Here is a 21,165-nt window from a genome sequence, read left to right on the forward strand (position 1 = left end):
TGGACCTGGAAATAGAAATATTTTGTCAAATTCTCTTCCTCACTGAAGGGATGTGATTTACATAAGAACATAAGAAATAGGAGCAGGAGGCAGCCATCTAGCCCTTCGAGCCTGCCCCGCTATTCAGTAAGATCATGGCTGATCTGAAGTGGATCAGTTCCACTTTCCCGCTTTCTCCCCATAACCTTAATTCCCTTGTCTATCAGAAATCTATCTACCTGTGACTTAAATATATTCAACAAGGTAGCCTCCACCACTTCAATGGGCAGAGAATTCCAGAGATTCACCACCCTTTGAGTGAAGAAGTGCCTCCTCAACTCCGTTCTAAACTGCCCCCCACCCTCTTATTTTGAGGCTGTGCCCTCAAGTTCTGTTTTCCTTTCTAAGCAGAAAGAATCTCTACCTCTAGGCTATCTAGCTCCTTCATTATCTTGTAAGTCTCTATGAGGTCCCCCTCAGTCTTCTAAACTCTAACAAGTACAGGCCCAGTCTATTCAATCTCTCTTCATAAGCTAACCCCCTCATCTCCATTGTCAGCCTGGTGAACCTTCTCTGTACTCCCTCCAAGGCCAATATACCCTATCATAAATAAGGGGGCCAAGACTGCACACACTACTCCAGTTGCGGCCTCACCAGTGCCCTGACCAGTTGCAGCAAGACCTCCCTGCTTTTATATTCTATCCCCCTCGCTATAAAGGCCAACATTCCATTCGCCTTCTTGATCACCTGCTGCACCTGCAGACTGAGTTTTTGCGATTTGTGCACAAGGACCCCCAGGTGTCTCTGCACAGTAGCGTGCTGCAGCTTTTCACCCTTTAAATAATAATCCCTTCTACTATTATTTCTACCAAAGTGGATAACCTCACATTTGCTACCACTATACTCCATCTGCCAGGTCCTTGCCCACTCACTCAGCCTATCCAGATCTCTCTGCAGACTTTCTGCGCCCTCCACGCGATTCGCTTTTCCACTCATCTTCGTGTCATCAGCAAATTTTGTTACCCTACACTCAGCCCCCTCCTCCAGATCGTCTATGTAAATTGTAAACAGTTGAGGCCCCAACACCGATCCCTGCGGCACTCCACTAGTCACCAACTGCCAACCAGAAAAGCACCCACTGATTCCAACTCTCTGCTTCCTATTAGACAACCAATCCTCTATCCACGCTAACACTTTACCCCCAACTCCGTGTACCCTAACCTTCTGCAGCAACCTTTTGTGAGGCACCTTATCAAAAGCTTTCTGGAAATCTAAAAACACCACATCCACCAGCTCCCCTCTGTCTACCGCAGTAGTCACATCTTCATAGAAATCTGTTAAATTTGTTAGACATGACTTCCCCTTCACGAATCTGTGCTGCGTCTGCTTGATCAAACTGTTCTTTTCTAGGTGTTGCTATTTCTTCTTTGTGATGGATTCTAGCATTTTTCCAACTATGGACGTTAAGCTAACCGGCCTATAATTCCCTGCCTTTTGTCTACAAAAGCTAAAACCAAGCTTCTCTCCAATTCCAGAGACGGCTGGGATTAAAGTTTGTTTGTAGAAAGGATAAAGCAAGTAGAACCCTCTGCTCACAAAACCACATGCAGCTTGTCCAGTTTTGATCAGGTGACTGCCACAGTGCTAGTCAACGTGAACAAAGTGTCACACTCCAGAAAGAAAAATAGCTAAAACAAAATGAAAGAATGTGAAACGAAATCCACTACCTTCCTCTGGAATTAACTTATCTTGTCATCTCAAACACAAGATTACAGTCAATGAGCAAAGTTCAGCAGGTCAGGCAGTACGTTTATCCAATAAAGCTCCTCTATGCTATTGTCCTGAACTGGCATGAATCATCTGCAGGGAATGTTACTGATCCTGCCACGATGATGTGGGATTACAGACATGAAGATTTTATCCATGGCAATTCACCCGCTTTCCTACTAAGACCACCCAATTTAATCACCACCTCAAAACACTAATTATTCACTCTCCTAGAATCGCCAGGTCACCCAGAAGTATTCGCTTTTCTGCATGTCCATTGCCAAGTCATTTTCCTCAGGCAAGAATCCGCAGCTTTACTGTTCCACACGCTGAATGCTTTCGTTAGTAATTTGCTGCAGATGAATTGAATGATTACCATCACCCTGTTTATTAACTTGCACTGATTCCTCCAGCTCCCTTCACCACCAAGAACCACATCTTACACACAGCAGGAGATCAGAAATGGAATCAGTTACCACAGTCCAAGCAAACAACTGAAGTGTTAAATTCTAGTTCCAATTTGCCAAAGTATAAAACGACAATGCAATTTATTAGTTTTAATGGAATCTGTGATAGTTAACTTTCACCAGGAGGAAGAAATAGCAGCAAGATATTCGGCAAAAAGTTTAGAGAATCAGATTGCAAATGCCTGCACATTGTTAAAGCCAATAGTGTAATACTGATAAACTTTAATAGTATACCACACCTTGTAATAAAGGTTCACTGGGGGTATCCAAAACCTAGAGAGATCAGTTGCATTAGATTATTAGACTCTCACACTAGCACCATTTCCTGACCGTGATGCTCATCAAAGTTTAACTTCAAGACACTGACTCAAATGCAAATATATTTCTGAATGCAGTGAGCCCACTTAACTTCACATCAGTTGGAAACAGGGCTTTGCATTTAACAATTATATATTCAAAATGAATAGCACCGACACACAAAGGTAATCCCCCCTTCTACTACACAAAGAGAGTTGACAGCCTTCCTTTTATGGGTAACAAGATTACAACTGCATAAGCTGTACACTTACGCAATCTCGGAAGTAGCCAGTGATTGATAAATAAATCTCTTCCACGTAGAATAAGATAACTTTTCACCGCAGTCTAAACTGGATTCAAAGTTTTATCATCTTTCATGGCTGCTGGCATACCCCCAGGGAAAGTGAGCCACTTTCTGGAATCAAGCAAGCTGCTGTTCTTTTTTGACTTTTCAGTAGTGGTTTGGAACAACTGAGTGGCTTGCTGGGCCACTTTAGAGGGCAGTTAAGGGTTAACCACATTGCTGTGGGTCTGGAGTCACATATAAACCTGACCAGGAAAGGACACATTTTGTTTGTTAGTGATCCAGATAAGCTTTTACAAAAAAACAATTATAGTTTCAGTCAACAGGCAGCACGGTGGCACAGTGGTTAGCACTGCCTCCTCACAGTGCCAGGGACCCGGGTTCGACTCCCAGCTTGGGTCACTGTGCGTCAAGTTTGCACATCCTCCCCGTGTTTGCGTGGGTTCCCTCGGGTGCTCTGGTTTCCTCCCACAGTCCAAAGATGTGCGGGTTAGGTGGATTGGCCATGCTAAATTGCCCCTTAGTGTCAAGGGGACTAGCTATGGCAAATGCATGGGGTTATGGGAATACAGCCTGGGTTGGACTGTGGTCAGTGCAGACTCGATGGGCTGAATGGCCTCCTTCTGCACTGTAGAGATTCAATGATCATTACCAAGATTACATTTGGAATTACGAACTGTGTTAACTATTTGAACCTAAGCACCTAGATCACTGGCCTCTTGATTGTTAATCCAGCAACTTCACCATTTTGCCACCATCTCCCCTTAGCAACAACAGGACCACATACATGTCCCTCGCATTAACCTGACAAAATTGGTTGCCATTGAAGAAACTTGGGAGGCCTGCAAAGATCAAATCCTCTCAAGTGAAGACAGGTGCCTAGTCACACAAGAATACACAAAAAACCTCACAGGGCAAAAGCACAATGTGTTTATATAACAATTTGGAAAATGAAACAATGAGAGGGGGGACTGCAGTTAGCACATACACACAGTTGTATTTTGTGATAGAAGTTTAATTATATTCTATACAATAATGTATAGAAAGAATTAAAGAATTCTGCTAACCTCATAACCATTTCCTACCCAAAACATTTTCATTTCCCTCCGGCTCCAGGCGAGCACAGAACAGGTGATGAGTGTACACGGCACCAGGTAGAGCAAAGCAGGTTGTGCCATCTTCGTCAGGATCAGAGCAATAAATGTCAAAATCATGCCAACTGCATAAGCTAGAAAACAACAAAATGAAGCATTGTCACACTTTTAATATTCTATCAATGACATATCCAAAAGCCCCCCTCCTCTCCCCTATCCTGGAAGCACCAAACATGCTCAAGTTAATGGTCATCAGAATACTCGCAGCACTGAAGGCAATTGAGAATTTGACAGCAGTTGGCTCTGCAGATATCATCTTGATCAGCTTGCCTTTCATCTCATTACAGTTTAAAATACATTTGAAATTAAACATTCATACTCAGCAAGATGCCACAAGTTATAAGATCATAATAGAAGCAGCAATTGCCATTATTTCCGTCGAACCTATTGTCATTCAATAAGATGACTGGTCGGAACTTGGCCTTAACTCCACACTCCTGTCCATCCCCATAACGCACCCCCCCCAAATCTCCTGTTGATTAGCTCAGCCTTGTTTATGTCTAATGGCAACCTCCACTGCTCTCAGTGAGAATTTCACAGATTGAAAACCCTCAGAAGAAATTCCTGCTAAATTGTCTGAAATGACAGATTAAATTTTAAACAGTGCCCCATAGTTTTAGAAGAAAGCATTTTTTCAGAATCTACCCTGTTAAATCCCCTCATCTTGCATGCTTCAATACAATCGCCTCATCCTCCTGAACTCCAATGAGTATGTGCCCAACCATAGAAAAGTTACAGCACAGAAGGAGGCTATTCAGCCCATATTGTCCATGCCAGCCCAAGGATACCCAGGTGCCCTTTCTAATCCCACCTTCCGGTACCTGACTATAGCACATTAATTACAGCAATTAACGTGCAGATCCAGGAACTTTCTAACGTTTCCTTATATCCCAGGAATCAGCCGACTGAACCTCCTCTGAATTGCTTTCAATACAAGTACATTCCTCCTTAACCAAGAGACAAAAACTGTACACAGTGCTCCAGTGCAGTCTCACAAACGTCTACTACGGTTGTAGCAAGAATTCTTTAATGTTATACCCCATCCCGTTTGCGCTAAGGATCAACATTCCTAATTGCTTGCTGCACGTACATACTGACAGTGATTCACTTACTCAGGATACAACATTGTCATCTTTTTTGTCATAAAGACACGACAGACCAAACAAATCAACTTTTTTTTTTAATTTAAAAAGTGGACTTTGCTGGAACAAAAGCTAGCTGCCTCAGGTCACATTCACAATTTAAGAACATAAGAACATAAGAAATAGGAGCAGGAGTAGGCCATCTAGCCCTTCGAGCCTGCCCCGCCATTCAATAAGATCATGGCTGATCTGTCGCTGCTCAGTTCCACTTTCCCGCCCTCTCCCCATAACCCTTAATCCCCTCTCTTATCAAAAACAATTTGCTACAATTTATGTAAGTATCAACCCTCACGATTGTGGAATCTCTCACCACTCATTGTAAGGACACATTACAAATGACCAAATCCAGGGACCAGCAGATGATCCGTCTTCACAGCCTGGTTCTATAGCAAGGGGAAACCGCAAAACCTGTTATACCAGCAGAAGCACCAAGAGAACACCATTTACATCCCAAGGTGAGGAGGCACAGAAACACCTTGTGAGCCTGGCTCATTAACAACCAATGTCATTTGACACAAACTCCACCTTCAGAAAGTTTGAAATTGCAACTGAACTTGCCGTTTATCTACAGCCTGCAAACATCAAAGCAGTATTCCAGACTGACCGACAGTCTAAATCAAGCCTTAGCCTCCTCAGACCTTGTATCTCTGCAAGATTCCTACCACTGTCTGCTGAGCAGACCAAGTCTCTGTCTACCATCTTGCTACAAGATCAACAACTTTAAAAGGAATTCTGCAATTCTATTTCAACTCGCTCACTGCAGCCTGGCAAGTAACGTGAACTGATATCCACATCTGTGGTGGTTTTCCTTTTAAGTTATTCAGGGCTGTTAAAACCTCCTTCCCTTTCCTACCTGCTGCATCTATGAAGTTACAACCATTCCATGGGATGTACTCTGTGAATAAATTATATTTCTGATTTAACACCAATGAGTGTTGCTGCGAGTCATTTTCCAAATTGACCTCAGAGTTTGGGGAAACATGCCACAGCCTCTTAAAAATTAAAATACCTCTGCTTACAGAAAAACAGTAAACATTCAGAGTCCAACCTTGCCACTCCCTCGCCCATAAAACACTATTTATATATTTTGCTTTTATTTTCTTCCTGCCAAAATGGGAAACTCACATTTTCCCACATTATTGTCCATCTGTAAATATTTTCCTCACTCACCTCTCTGAGGTTTGCAGACTCTTTGTAGCCTCCTCACAACTTGCTTTCTTACCAATCTTTATATCATCAGTGAATTTGGCTACCGAACAGTCTGTGCTTTCACACCGGTCATTCATATACATTGTAAATAGTTGAGGCCCCAGTGCTGAATCCTGCAGCAATTCCATCTCTTTACAGATTGTCAACCTGATAATGACCCATTTATCCCAATTTACTTCCCGGTTAGCCAATCCTCTATTTATGCTAATATATCACACCCAACACCACACACTCTTATCTTGTGCAGTATTATTTTTTGTGGCTGCTTATCAAATGCTTTTTGAAAATTCAAACAAAGTATATCTACTGATTTCCCTTTTATCCATCCTCCATGTTACACCCTCACTGAACTCTTAGTAAATTTATCACAACACAATTTCTCTTTCACAAAACCACGTTGACTCTGCCTGATTGTTTTCTGATTTTTTAAATGTCCTGATATTACTTCCTTAATAATGGATTCTAGCATTTCCCCAATTACAGATGTTAAAACAAACTGGCTTATAAATTCCTGCTTTCCGTCGCCTTCCTTTATTGTATAGTGATGTTACATACACGGCTTTTCAGAATCAAGGGCAGTTTGAAAAAGTCGTGACTGACAAATTTATTGGAATTCTATGAGGATGTGTCTAGTATGGTGGAGAGAGGGGAACCGGGGGATGTGGTGCTTCTCGATTTTCAGAAGGCGTTTCATGAGGTGCCGCACAAAAGGTTGTTACAGAAGGTTAGGGGGCATGGAGTTGGGAGTAAGGTGTTAGCGTGGATAGGGGATTGGCTGTCAAATATGAGGCAGAGAGTGGGTGTCAATGGGTGCTATTTGGATTGGCGGTTGGTGACTAGTGGAGTGCCCCAGGGATCGGTGCTGGGACCTCAGCTATTTATCATTTATATAGATGATCTGGAGGAGGGAGCCGAGTGTAAGGTGTCGAAATTTGCCGATGACACAAAGATAAGTGGTACAGCAAATTGTGCGGAGGGTGTGGAAAGTCTGCAGAGGGATCTAGATAGGCTGAGCGAGTGGGCGAGGACCTGGCAGATGGAATACAACGTTGGCAAGTGTGAGGTTATCCACTTTGGTAGGAATAATAGTAGGAAGGACTACTACTTACAGGGCGAAAAGCTGCAGCATGCTACTGTGCAGAGGGACCTGGGGGTCCTTGTGCATGAGTTGCAAAAACCCAGCCGACAGGTGCAGCAGGTGGTCAGGAAGGCAAATGGGATGCTGGCCTTCATAGCGAGGGGGATTGAATATAAAAGTAGGGAGGTCTTGCTGCAACTGTACAGGGCACTGGTGAGGCCACAGCTAGAGTACTGTGTGCAGTTTTGGTCGCTGCACTTGTGCAAGGATATTTTGGCCTTGGAGGGAGTGCAGAGGAGGTTCACTAGGCTGATACCGGAGTTGAGGGGGTTGAGCTATGAGGAGAGGCTGAATAGACTGGGCTTGTACTCGTTAGAGTTTAGAAGGACGAGGGGGGATCTCATTGAGACGTATAAGATGATGAAAGGGATGGATAGGGTAGAGGTGGAGAGGTTCTTCCCGCTCAGAAAGGACAGCAGGACTAGAAGGCACAGCCTCAAGATAAGGGGTGGGGGGATGGAGTTTAGAACAGAGTTGAAGAACCTCTTCACTCAAAGGGTGGTGAATCTCTGGAATTCTCTGCCCGTTGAAGTGGTGGAGGCTACCTCGCTAAATATATTTAAGACGCGGGTAGATAGGTTTTTGGTAGGCAAGGGGATTAAGGATTATGGGGAGAAAGCGGGAAAGTGGAACTGAGCCACTTCAAATCAGCCATGATCTTATTGAATGGCAGGGCAGGCTCGAGGGGCTGGATGGCCTACTCCTGCCCCTATTTCTTATGTTCTTATGTTTGAAAGATTACATCACTGCAGCCACCTGTTTTTAACACCCCAGTATACAGCTATCAGCTCCAAGGGAATTGTCAGTTTTTAAACCCATTAATTATCTTTTAATTTTTCCTCTGCGATTATTCCAAGTTCCTTCTTCCCTTTCGCTATCTGCTTTTCTATTATTTGCGTGATTCTTCTTTTACTGTGAGGACATCAAATATTTGTTTAAAGTCTCTGCCATTTCCTATTATTTATCCCCCAGTTGCACCCTCTAATGAACCAACACACTATTGCTACTCTTTTCTCATTACATTTTTTTTTTAAGCTTTCGCAGTCCATTTTTATATTTCTTTTCAAGATATCGGTTAACAATGATATATACAATTAATTGGATTATGATCTTAAAGCTTCTTGCTACTTCACGACAGTTCTATCTTTTAGCCTATTTTGCATTCTAATTTAGCCAATGCCGTTTTCAGAAACTTAAAGATAATTTGCAAGGCAAGAACTAGTTTCAGACTCAAACTGCTCACCCTCAAACTGTATGCGAAATTTTATCATATGATCACTCTTACCTACAGAATGCTTTATAATGAGATCACGAATAAATCATATTTCATTATAATTTACCAAATCTCAAATAGCCTGTTCCTGGTTGGTTCCAGAATGTATTGTTCCAAGAAACTGTTCTGAATACACTGAACTCATCCTCCAGGCTTCATGTGCCAATTTGATTCAACGAAGATTAAAATCTCCCACAATTATTGCAATACCTTTCTTACAAGCTCCCATTACAGCCTGCGTTATACTCTATCCTACAAAGCAGGAATCGTTAAGCAGCTTATAGACTGCTCTCACCACTGAGTTATTTACATTGCTATTTACGTCTACCCTAAGCTGATTTTACCTTTTGATCGTCCAAGCCAAAATCATTTATCATGACTGCACCATCTCATCCTTGATTAAAAGAGCTACCCCACCTTTCCCTTTATTCCTGTCCTTCTGAAATACTAAATACCTTTGAATATTCTAGAGTTCCAGCCATGCCTCACTAAAGGCCAACATATACTCACCCACTTCAATTTGGGCTATCAATTCATCCAACTTGCTAAGAACATCACATGCATCTAGATAAAGAGCCTTTAATGCTGTCATTTGATGATTTTTGCTTTCTCTGACCTTATTTGTTGGTGCATATTTATGTTTGTGAACTATCTCTTCATCATTCACATTGGTAAGTTGTACTTTTGGCCAGTCCTTTCTCTTTCTAACACTCCCTTCATGCACACACTCTCCTCCATTATTTATTTTAAAGCCCTCGTTTTATGACCTGCCAGGGCATCAACGCTTGTGTGATTCAGGTGAAAGCTGTCCCAGGCGTACAGCCCCCTCCTTCCCCAGTCCTGGTGCCATTGTTCCATGAATCAATTTTTCCCCACACCAAATTTAGCCACAAATTCAACTCTCTGATCTTATTTACCCTCTGTCAATTTGTTTGTGGCTCAAGTAGTAATCCAGTAATTATTACTTAATTATACGTAAAGCTAAAATATTTGAGGGGTCAAAGCATTTTTTTTCTGACTCTGATCCAACTATCCAGATCTAGATTAGATCAGCAACAATAAAGATTCTGTTCAAAAGAACAAACAGGGCCATCGGACCATACACGTTTCAGACAAGACTTTGAAAAATTAATTCACTGCAATTTACTGAGTCTGTTATTGTTCATGAGCATGGATTGAATCAAAACTATGTCTTCAGTATTGAGTTTGTTTTGCAAATATTTTTACCTATAGTGCTCAAAATGAAATAGATTTGGGAGGTATTTGTCTGCAAATCAAATCTTCGGCAATAAGCAATCAATAATCCTGTAAGAGAACACAGCACCGTCAAAACTGGAGCAAGAATTATCATGTAGATTATAAAATACAAAATTTCTCTTCGACAATCGGTTCTCTGAAGTTAACACCGCGCAGAATGTTGAATCTACAGCTTTAACAATACTGAAACTTTTCTGTTTAACCCATATCGATATATCTGACCTGAAACTTTATCTCTACTTCAACTTAGACCATTAACCTGAAACTTAAATTTCAGCAATTACCAAACTGCATCCCAAACCTTTACCTGTTAACAGTACATCTCAAACTCCTGTATAGCTCTGCTCCAGAGGGTGGATCTGCCCACTATACAAGCAAAATCTAAGCATGGCCTCCATCTTCCTTTAACTTTGATCATTTCCCATTTGGCACCTAATTATTCAACCAGCTGCCACCAGATCTGAAACCCTCCAATCCCTTCCCTGCCTTCAAAAACATCCTAAATTAACATGTTTAAACTTGTCCATTCTGTCCTCCTCTTGATGAATATCATAATCACAATGCCAAAATGTTCAAAGCTGATTTTTTTCCTTTAATTACCAAAATACATATTTAAACTCATAACATACTTAGAATTAAATTTACAATAACAGTCATGTGATTAAACTTGCAATATTCACCTTGGACCTGTACAGCAGATGGAATTAAAAATTTAAATATTGGTGGCTCTAAGTTCCATATTGTACAGGTGAACTAACAAATAGGGGATAGCCTGCAATGATGACAAGCTGCAGGTTTGTAATATCCCCAGTTATCACCAAGTCATTCTAGGGATGGAGAGATGCAGAAATATTTTCACTCACCCGGCACAATAATATCCCCAAATCCCAGCAAAGAAAACGGCATTCCACATAAGGTCGCGACAGACTTCAACAATCTCGGCACTCTGATAACCACAGGCAACTATAAGAAACATAACTGTGATCAGTGGAGTACAAGGGTTAATTTACTGTTCTTAAACCAACAAGCGTAGGGATTGAAATGTGAACTGTGCTGTGAAGTTGAGTAGATTAATTGTAGTTTGATGTTTGTAAGACTGTAAATGCTCTGTGGGAAAAGCATTGCATGGTGCCTTTTCTGTGCTTTGAGAGTTAAAAAAAATGTAAGTACACAAAGTGCCCAAAATGAAACATTTGTACTGAAAAGCCAAGCAGCAACATAACCAAGGCAACAGGCTTTTGATTTTTTTTTGAGTTCAGCCAATCAATTTGAATTAGGCACTTAGATACCAAGAATCTATTAAATTTAAATCTGATGATTTTGGCAACTTGGGGGGGGGGGGGGGGGGGGGGATGAAAGGAGAGAGCAACTGCCAGAGATAACAGCTCACAGCTCTTAGGTCAAAGCACCATCTAGAGAGCAAAGGTACCAAAGAGGAGGTTCCAGAGAGAAGAATCAACAGAGAGGCCCAGAATATCCCAGAAGACACAAAACCTGTTTGCAATTTAGAGCAACTAAATCCTTTTTTTTCGTTAATGAGTGGGAATTATCTTTACTGGACAGCATTTCATTAGAATCTTTATTTATTCATGAATAGTTAATAGTTAGAAGGGATTTATGCGGCATGTTGACTGTTTAGTAAATTTGCTCGCAGTTCGATAAATAAATTGTTGTGTGTGGATTTTAGAGCGAGTGCCAGGGAGTAATTTTGTATTTAACCACCAGAGGTTGCCGAAGAACAGGTCACACCACTTAACAGATTGTAAGGCAAGGTATTCCTCTCTGGATACTTTGGTGTTAGTTCTCAGGGCAGGTGGGAGGGTGGGAAATCAACCAGTTTCTAACTGTGATACTTCAATATTCTTAAGCTTTCACTGAACTGGATTTTAAAGATTAAAAAAACTCACCATTTTAAAGTTACAGTTTATTTATTAGTCACAAGTAGGCTTACATTAACATTGCAATGAAGTTACTGTGAAAATCCTCTAGTCACCAACTCTGGCACCTGTTCGGGTATATTGAGGGAGGATTCAGCATAGCCAATTCACCTAACCAGCACGTCTTTCTGACTGGGGGAGGAAACTAGAACACCGGAAGGAAACCCATGTAGATACGGGGAGAATGTGCAGACTCCGTACAGACAGTGATCCAAGCGAGGAATCGCATCCAGATCCCTGGTGCTGTGAGGCAGCAGTGCTAACCACTGTGCCTTCGTGCCGCCCTAGTTAGTCATATTCTGACAACACAAGTAATCTGTGTACATATACATGACATTCTCAGCTAGGAAGCTGGAAACCACATGCCCCAATAATGGTTTATACAGTGAACACAACAAGCATTCAGTTCACAGTTGCAACTTGTTTAGTCACAACACATGATACAAGACTCACTGCCCCCTCCCACCACAAACACAGACTATGGGATTTAATGGAATTGAGGGTTATAGATAGGCCTAGTAGGTAGGGATACGATCAGTGCAACTTGTGAGCCGAAAGGCCTGTTTGTGCTGTAGTTTTTCTATGTTCTAAAAAGCACTTTTGCACTAAATAGTTTGGTCCAATCAGAACAGGCCAGGTCAGAGAAATATATAGCTGATTACATGGATAAGATGGGAGCAAAATTTTCTTAACAATTCCAAGTTATTAAAACGTTGTAGAAATGAAAGTTGGAAGCAGGAAGCAACTTGCCACCAGCGATCTGGTGGAATTCCCCTTTTCAAAAATCAGGTTGAATTTAGGCAAGGCACCGAGCAACAGTGCTGTCATCAAGCGGAAGAAGCAGCCAATTATATTCAAGAATTTACTTCCCAGTTTGTGTGTAAAGCCCACTTAAATTTTCACTTCTAATTAAACATTTTGAACAGAAAATAAATGATTTAAATACACACGGACTGGAGATGGAGTCAGAAATACGATAACAAAAAATTTGACATTCCACTAGTGTAAAGTTAGATTTCCCAAAGCCAGGGAGGTTTTCCAGCAGAAAATGTTAATACATTGTTAAATGCAGCGACCAGCTACAACCATGTAAACGCTACCTCAGGAGAATAAGAATCCCAGACAGCAATTTCTGGATTAAACTACTTTAGTCTCATTAAAAGAGCTCAAGATGCTGATGTCCAAGAATAACCATATTGCATCTATGAGCTCCTCTTCAAGGAAGATGTGCATATACCAAAACACGCAGAATTGGTAGGCAAGAATGTTCCTAAGCAAGAATGTTCCTTAGGGATAGGATTTATAGTTATTTGGAGAGTAATGAATTGATTGGAGATAGTCAGCATGGTTTTGTGGCGGGTAGGTCGTGCCTTACTAACGTTATTGAGTTTTTTGAGAAAGTGACCAAAGAGGTGGATGGGGGTAAGGCAGTGGACGTGGTGTATATGGATTTTAGTTAGGAGTTTGATAAGGTTCACCATGGTAGGCTTCTGCAGAAAATGCAGATGTATGGGATTGGGGGTGATCTAGGGAATTGGATCAGGAATTGGCTAGCGGATAGGAGACAGAGGGTGGTGGTTGATGGTAAATATTCATCATGGAGTTCGGTTACGAGTGGTGTGCCTCAGGGATCTGTTTTGGGGCCACTGCTGTTTGTAATTTTTATTAATGATCTGGATGAGGGTATAGTTGGGTGGATTAGTAAATTTGCTGATGACACCAAAGTCGGAGGTGTGGTAGATAGCGAGGAAGGGTGTCATAGTTTGCAGGGAGACTTAGACAGGTTGCAGAGCTGGGCTGAGAGGTGGCGGATGGAGTTTAATGCGGAGAAGTGTGAGGTAATTCACTTTGGTAGGAATAACAGATGTGTCGAGTACAGGGCTAACGGGAGGACTTTGAATAGTGTGGATGAGCAGAGGGATCTAAGTGTATGTGTACATAGATCCCTGAAAGTTGGGAATCAAGTGGATAGGGTTGTTAAGAAGGCATACGGTGTCTTGGCGTTTATTGGTAGGGGGATTGAAGTTAGGAGTCGCAGCGTTATGTTGCAACTGTACACAACTCTGGTGCGGCCGCACTTGGAGTACTGTGTGCAGTTCTGGTCCCCACATTACAGGAAGGATGTGGAGGCTTTGGAGAGGGTGCAGAGGAGGTTTACCAGGATGTTGCCTGGTATGGAGGGGAGGTCCTATGAGGAGAGGTTGAGGGATTTGGGGTTGTTTTCGCTGGAAAGGCGGCGGCTAGGAGGGGATCTTATTGAAACATATAAGATGATTAGAGGTTTAGATAGGGTGGATAGTGATAGCCTTTTTCCTCTGATGGAGAAATCTAGCACGAGGGGGCATGGCTTTAAATTAAGGGGGGGTAGTTATAGGACGGATGTCAGGGGTAGGTTCTTTACCCAGAGGGTGGTGAGGGATTGGAATGCCCTGCCTGCTGCAGTTGTAAATGCGCCTAGTTTGGGGGCATTTAAGAGATCCGTGGATAGGTTTATGGACGAAAAGGGATTGGTTTAGGTTAGTGGGTCATTGTTTTGTAACTGGTCGGCGCAACATTGTGGGCCGAAGGGCCTGTTCTGCGCTGTAATGTTCTATGTTCTAAGCTGCACGTAATGGAGGCCAGTCTTTGAAATCCTGTGGTTAAAGGAGCTGGTTGCTTGGCGACACCACTACTGGTATGTAACAAACGGGAGCACCTTGACTACCTTTTCCAGAAATTGTTCTTGCCACGTCTACATCGCCAGGCTAGCCCCGAGACAGCCTGACCAAGACCTAAAGGTCTGGCTAGGGACTGTCTAGCTTGCCTTCGTGGTGAAGCTGACAGAGACACTTACAGTCAGACTGCTCCCCTTGGTTCAGACAAGGAGGCTGATGCTGTGCTGGGCAGAATTGCAGTGGAGAGGCAGATTTTGCTGTGGTCGCGGATAACCGCAATGTTGTGTAAAAAAAAGTCAATTGAAAAACAAAAACAAACTGCACAAACTTCAGAAGCTGCTGACCATAAACTCCAGCAGAACTAGCTTCACCATCAATACTATCGTTAAATCTGGGCCATTTTGCAGGTGGAGGTTGCATACAAAGTTTAGGAGTGCCTCCAGCATGTCCTGCCATTCAATAAGGTCATGGCTGATCTGATTGTGGCTTCAATTCTACATTCCACCCATTCCGGATTTAAGAATTTATCTACCTCTGTTTTAAAACTATTCACTGATGCTGCCTCCAACACACTCTGGGAAACAGAATTCCAAAGATTCACAAACTACAGGGAAATAATTCCTTGTCTCCATGTTAAACGCGAGACCCCTTATTTATAAACTGCCTTAACCTCGTTCAGTCTCTCCACAGGGGAAAACGTTCTCTCACATCCAACTTGTCAAGTTCCCTCAGGATCTCATGTTTCAGTATGATCACCTTTAATCTTCTCAGAGTGTAGAGCCAACTTGCTCAACCTGTCCTCATCAGGCAGCCCCTTACTCCTGGGAACGTGTCGTGTGAACCTTCTTGGAATTGAAATTCGACACAGTTAGAGGCTAAAACCTATGTGGGAAATCGAGGCTGACTATATTTTGGTTGGAAAATGGATTGATAATTTTATAGGTCTGAAAATAAACTGCCCCATTCCCCTACCTCATCAGAAATACAAGCTGGACTCCAATAAAATAACTTTTTCCAACTAGTGTTTCAAATTCTCTTCCCAACATAAGAACATAAGAAATAGGGGCAGGAGTAGGCCATCTAGCCCCTCGAGCCTGCCCCGCCATTCAATAAGATCATGGCTGACCTGTCGTGGCTCAGTTCCACATTCCTGCCCTCTCCCCATAACCCTTAATCCCTTTGCCTATCAAAAACCTATCAACCCGCGTCTTAAAAATATTGAGCAAGGCAGCCTCCACCACTTCAACGGGCAGAGAATTCCAGAGATTCACCACCCTTTGAGTGAAGAAGTTCCTCCTCAACTCCGTTCTAAACCGCCCCCCCTTTATCTTGAGGCTGTGCCCCCTAGTCCTACTGTCCTTTCTGAGCGGGAAGAGCCTCTCCACCTCTATCCTATCCATCCCATTCAACATCTTATACGTCTCAATGAGATCTCCCCTCATTCTTCTAAACTCTAACGAGTACAAGCCTAGTTTATTCAGCCTCTCCTCATAGTTCAACCCCCTCAACTCCAGAATCAGCCTAGTAAACCTCCTCTGCACTCCCTTCAAGGCCAAAATATCCATGCGTAAGTACGGCGACCAAAACTGCACACAGTACTCCAGCTGCGGCCTCACCAATGCCCTATACAGCTGCAGCAAGACCTCCCTACTTTTATATTCAATCCCCCTCGCTAAGAAGGCCAGCATCCCATTCGCCTTCCTGACCACCTGCTGCACCTGCAGGCTGGGTTTTTGCGACTCATGCACAAGGACCCCGAGGTCCCTCTGCACCGTCGCATGCTGCAGTTTTTCACCATGTAAGTAATAGTCCTTCCTACCATTATTCCTACCAAAGTGGACAACCTCACATTTGCCGACATTAAATTCCATTTGCCAGTTCCTGGCCCATTCGCCCAGCCTATCTAGATCCTTCTGCAGACTCTCCACACCCTCCGCACAATTTGCCGTTCCACCAATCTTGGTGTCATCAGCAAATTTCGACACCATACACTCGGTTCCCTCCTCCAGATCATCTATATAAATGGTAAGTAGCTGAAGCCCCAGCACTGACCCCTGGGGCACTCCACTAGTCACCAACCGCCAATCCGAATAGCACCCACTGACCCCCACTCTCTGCCTATTTGACAGCCAATCCTCTATCCACGCTAACACCCTACCCCCAACTCCATGCCCCCTGACCTTCTGTTCCCCAGAGAACAGTGGAAGCTGGGTCATTAATTATATTCACAGGAATGTAGAAAACAGAAGCAGGTGGCGGCCATTTGGCCCTTCGAGCCTGTTCTATTCATTTCGATCATAACTGATCATCGAATTCAATATCCTGATCTCACCTCCCTCCATATCCTGTGATCCCCTTAGCCCCAGTTCAAGGGAATTAAGGGTTATGGGAAATAAGTAATAAATGAAGTTGAGGCCACAATCAGATCAGCTGTGATCTTATTGATTGGCAGAACAGGCTCAAGGGGCCAAATGGCCTACTCTATAATTTATGATCTACTATCACAGGACTCCATTTTATTTAACTTCGTAAAGCATAATGAACACACTCATGAGTTTAAAGCCTTTATGCGGACAATTATGAAAATATCTATGAAACAGGCCCCCCTCTGGCCTGCTCCGCCATTCAATAAGATCATGACTGATTGTTTATGTTTCGAGTTCCACATTCCCATCTATTCCGATAACTTTGGTTTCCTTTCAAGAAGGATCTTTCTAATACTGCCGTAAAAATATTCAATGACCCCGCCTCCATCATCAATTGAGGCCAAGTTCCAAAGTCAAACGCCCTTTTAGGACAGAGATAGAGTTTTTTCCTGAAGATCTAATTTTAAAACAATGCTACCTAGTTCTGAAATCACCCACAAGACAAAACTTCCTTCGCACATCCACACTGTTAATAACATTCAGGATCTTATATACTTCAATCAAGTTATTCCTCACTCTTCTAAACAAGCCTAGTCAACCTGCTTTTTCCACGTATCAATCTAGTGAACCTTCTCTGAACCATCTCCACTGCACTTACAGCCTTCCTTAAATATGGAGACCAAATTTGCATGCAACATTCGAGGTGTGCTCTCACCCATGCCTTGCAGAACTGACGCACAACATCTTTACTTATGCTAAATTCGTCTTGCAATAAAGGATACCAATCCATTAGTCTTAATTACTTGCTGAACCTGCATACTTTGTGACTCACGCACCAGAACATCTCGATCCCTCCGCCCCTCAGAAATCTGCAGTGGTTCTGTTTAATACTGTTTTTTGCTCTTCCTGTCAAAGTGAACTTCAAATCTGCAAATTTAGCCATTAATACAAATTATAAAACATTGAGACCCCAGCACTGACCAAGCACCCTGTGGGACACTCTTTGTTACATCCTGCCAATCAGAAAAAGACTCATTTATGCAGACTCTTGTTTTCTGGCAGTCAGCCAATCTTCCATCAGTGTGAATGTGCTACCCCTTACACCATGAGCTTTTATTTTCAGCAATAATATTTGACGTGGCACTTTATCACATGCCTTCTGGAAACCCAACTGCAGCAGGTCTCTTAGTTCCCCATTATCCACATACTTCAAAGAACTCCACTAATTGGTTAAACAGGATTCCTTTTTCACAAAATCATGCCGACTCTGCCTGCTTGATGTTTCTGCTGGGCACAAGTTAACGATCGAGTCTAGCACCTTTCCCACGACAGACATCAAGCTAATCGGGCTATAGTTCCCTGCTTTCTGCCTCCCTCCCTTCCTGAATAGAGAGGGTGCATTTACTACTTTCCAGTCTGATAGAACTTTCCAGAATCTAGCGAATTTTAGAAAATTATCAATGCCTCTAACTACATTATTAGCCACTTCTTTTAAGGCTCTAGGATTTCAGGACCCAAAGACCCATCAGCCACAGCTCCAGTTTACTCAGCACCACTTTCCCAGTGATTGTCATTTCTCCAAATTCCTCTTTCTTTTCCACCTCTTAATCTACAGCTATTACTAGAATGTTTGTCATATCTTCTATTAAGACAGCAATAAAATTTTTGTTCATCCCACCTGCCATTTCTTTATAATCCACTAACTCTTTATTCTCACACTCTGGAGGCTAACACTCACATTTTTACTCTCTTCCTTTTCAAATACTCATTAAAAAGTACTGCTATTCGTTTCAACATTTCTGATCCATTTCCAAAGACTTAAGGCTTCTCAACTATGTCATTTTAGAGTTTCCCCGCTTCTTCAAGCATTTTATAACCAAAAGCATCACAGATCACTGTGAATTATAGCATACATTTCAGAACAACATACTGAAAATGAAAACGGCCTTGTGCCCAATACTTATCTTTCAGAAAGCAAATAGTTACTCAAAACTGAAAGTGTTTTCTCAGGGGCATTGCAATAATGTGCTGCTTATTCTAACTGCACAATGGGCCAGCTCACCTTATCTACTAGCCAGAACCCTAAGCTCGAATCTTTTATATGAGGAGCAGTCTGCTGGAAATGGGAGTGGACAGAATAATAAAAAGGAGAAAGCACCAAGCTTAAAGTACTCAAGAAACACAAGTACTGAGGGGGAAAGGCTGTCTCATGCAGGTGAAGAACCTCCAGTACCCAGTATCTCCGACTCATTCAGATAACCAAAGGCCTGCCTCAGCAACCTGCCACTCACTCTCTGCAGCAGATATGCAGCAGGTAGCTGGGACAGGCCTCTGGTTATCTTTGCAGCAGGGAAATGATTCTCCACCACGCCCATTCCTGCACTCATTGTTAAAGTACTTTATAACCAAAACACACTCAATGCACAATTTAAAAAAAACATCAGATCTAGGTCACTGCTCAGTTTAGCTGCTGAACAAGAATCTTGGCCTAAACATTCCCAGGGCACAACAATGGACTGAAAGCATTTTTCTTTTCCGTTATCCTCAAACAGAAATTCAAAGACAGGACACAGCCAACCAGGTATTGTGCGATTACACACCATCGTTTACAACTGCCTGAAGAGAGGAGGTTTAATCTGAGAAGGGCTACAGATGATAATTAAAATACAAACGATTAACCCATCCCAATATAACAATTCTAACTTTGACAGTTACGAATACAGTTCTTACTTTTTCACCGTGAGCCAATGGTTCAACTGCATGTCCCATGAGGTAGTTTCCAGTATTCTAGAATCAAACCCAACATTTAGTACGCGAGAGAACGTGTTTGTGCAGTTTGTTAGTAAAGCATCATCTTTAAACCCATGGCTTAGTGTTTAGTTTCTATTTCACCTTTTCACCAACGGACTCAGATCCAGCAGCAACTTCAACCATAATGCTCTTGCTGTCCTGAAAGGAAATAAATAACTATTTGAATTGTATCAAGTACAATTTACATTAATCAACTCCATCATCATTCCTAGTGCACACTGGTAGATCTGCTCCAGGTCTCTAACATTACTGTAGCTGACCAGGAAAAACACTCAATCCCTCTGGAGAAAGCATTTGTTTGGCCCTTTCTTCCAATCTGAGTGTTCAACTTGTTCATACACACTTTGGTTCCGTGTGCAGAGTAATATGATGCCAGGCACAAGATTGCTCATAACTAAACCTCTACACACAAGTATGAATGATCAGAAAATAAGCTGTCTAAACTTACAATTGGTCCAACACTTTTGTTCAAAAGTTTTCAATTCTACAGAATAGACACTGTAATTTCTTCAGTGATCCACTTGGAAGTTAGTTATTGTTGGGTGCATAGAAAACAACCCAGAATAATTTGCTTCCAATTCACTATTCATGCTATAATCAAGCATAATTATCCCCATCATCATCACTTCAATTTGTGGAAGAAAGTGAAACAATCTATAGAAATAAATTAAGTATTCAACTGAAGAGAACTTTGACAGATTGTGACTTGCAGTCTGTGAATTGATGCACTTTGGTAGGAAGAATGAGGAATATAGCTGACAGTACAATTTTTAAAAGAGGTGTAGGAACAAGAGTAATAGGCCATTCAGCCCTTCAAGCCCACTCTGCTATTCAATGCGATCATAGCTGATCTATTTCAACAGGAGACGTAAGGCTCAGTTAGGGCGCTTGAGGGTGGGTTGGTTGGTCGGTCGGTCGGGTGGGTGGGTGGGTGGGTGGGAGGGAGGGAGGGAACATGAGAAGTCTCTGGCAGGTAGGATCAAGGAAAACCCTCAAGCTTTCTACAGGTATGTCAGGAATAAAAGAATGACTAGGGTAAGATTAGGGCCAGTCATGGACAGTAGTGGGAAGTTGTGCATGGAGTCCAAAGAGATAGGAGAGGTGCTAAATGAATATTTTCTTCAGTATTCACACAGGAAAGAGACAATGCTGTCAAGGAGAATACTGACATACAGGCTATTAGACTAGATGGGATTGAGGTTCATAAGGAGGTGGTGTTAGCAATTCTGAAAAGTATGAAAATAGATAAGTCCCTTGGGCTGGTTGGGGTTTATCCTAGGATTCTCTGGGAGGAGATTGCAGAGCTTTGGCTTTGATCTTTAGGTCGTCATTGTCTACAGGAATAGTGCCAGAAGACTGGAGGATAGCAAATGTTGTCCCCTTGTTCAAGAAAGGGAGTGGAGACAACCC

At 42.4% G+C, this 21,165-nt stretch overlaps 1 protein-coding gene across 3 annotated transcripts in view; it reads right to left on the reverse strand.

The window, feature by feature from the left end:
• sppl2a (signal peptide peptidase like 2A) overlaps positions 1-21,165 on the reverse strand; it is a 43,457-nt gene that overhangs the window by 979 nt on the left and 21,313 nt on the right. The window contains exons 11-16 of one of the 3 annotated variants that reach the window (XM_080214454.1): positions 19,837-19,893; positions 19,675-19,731; positions 10,851-10,950; positions 9,958-10,035; positions 3,882-4,042; positions 2,453-2,486 (exon numbers count right to left, since the gene is read on the reverse strand). In XM_080214454.1, the coding sequence (XP_080070580.1) occupies positions 2,453-2,486; positions 3,882-4,042; positions 9,958-10,035; positions 10,851-10,950; positions 19,675-19,731; positions 19,837-19,893 (487 nt within the window). The remainder of the gene's footprint in view (positions 1-2,452; positions 2,487-3,881; positions 4,043-9,957; positions 10,036-10,850; positions 10,951-19,674; positions 19,732-19,836; positions 19,894-21,165) is intronic. The other 2 variants (XM_080214453.1, XM_080214455.1) reach the window with 2 other exon arrangements.

The sequence above is a fragment of the Carcharhinus amblyrhynchos genome, chromosome 28, assembly GCF_965287045.1.
Source record: "Carcharhinus amblyrhynchos chromosome 28, sCarAmb.v2.hapA, whole genome shotgun sequence".
NCBI lineage: Eukaryota > Metazoa > Chordata > Chondrichthyes > Carcharhiniformes > Carcharhinidae > Carcharhinus > Carcharhinus amblyrhynchos.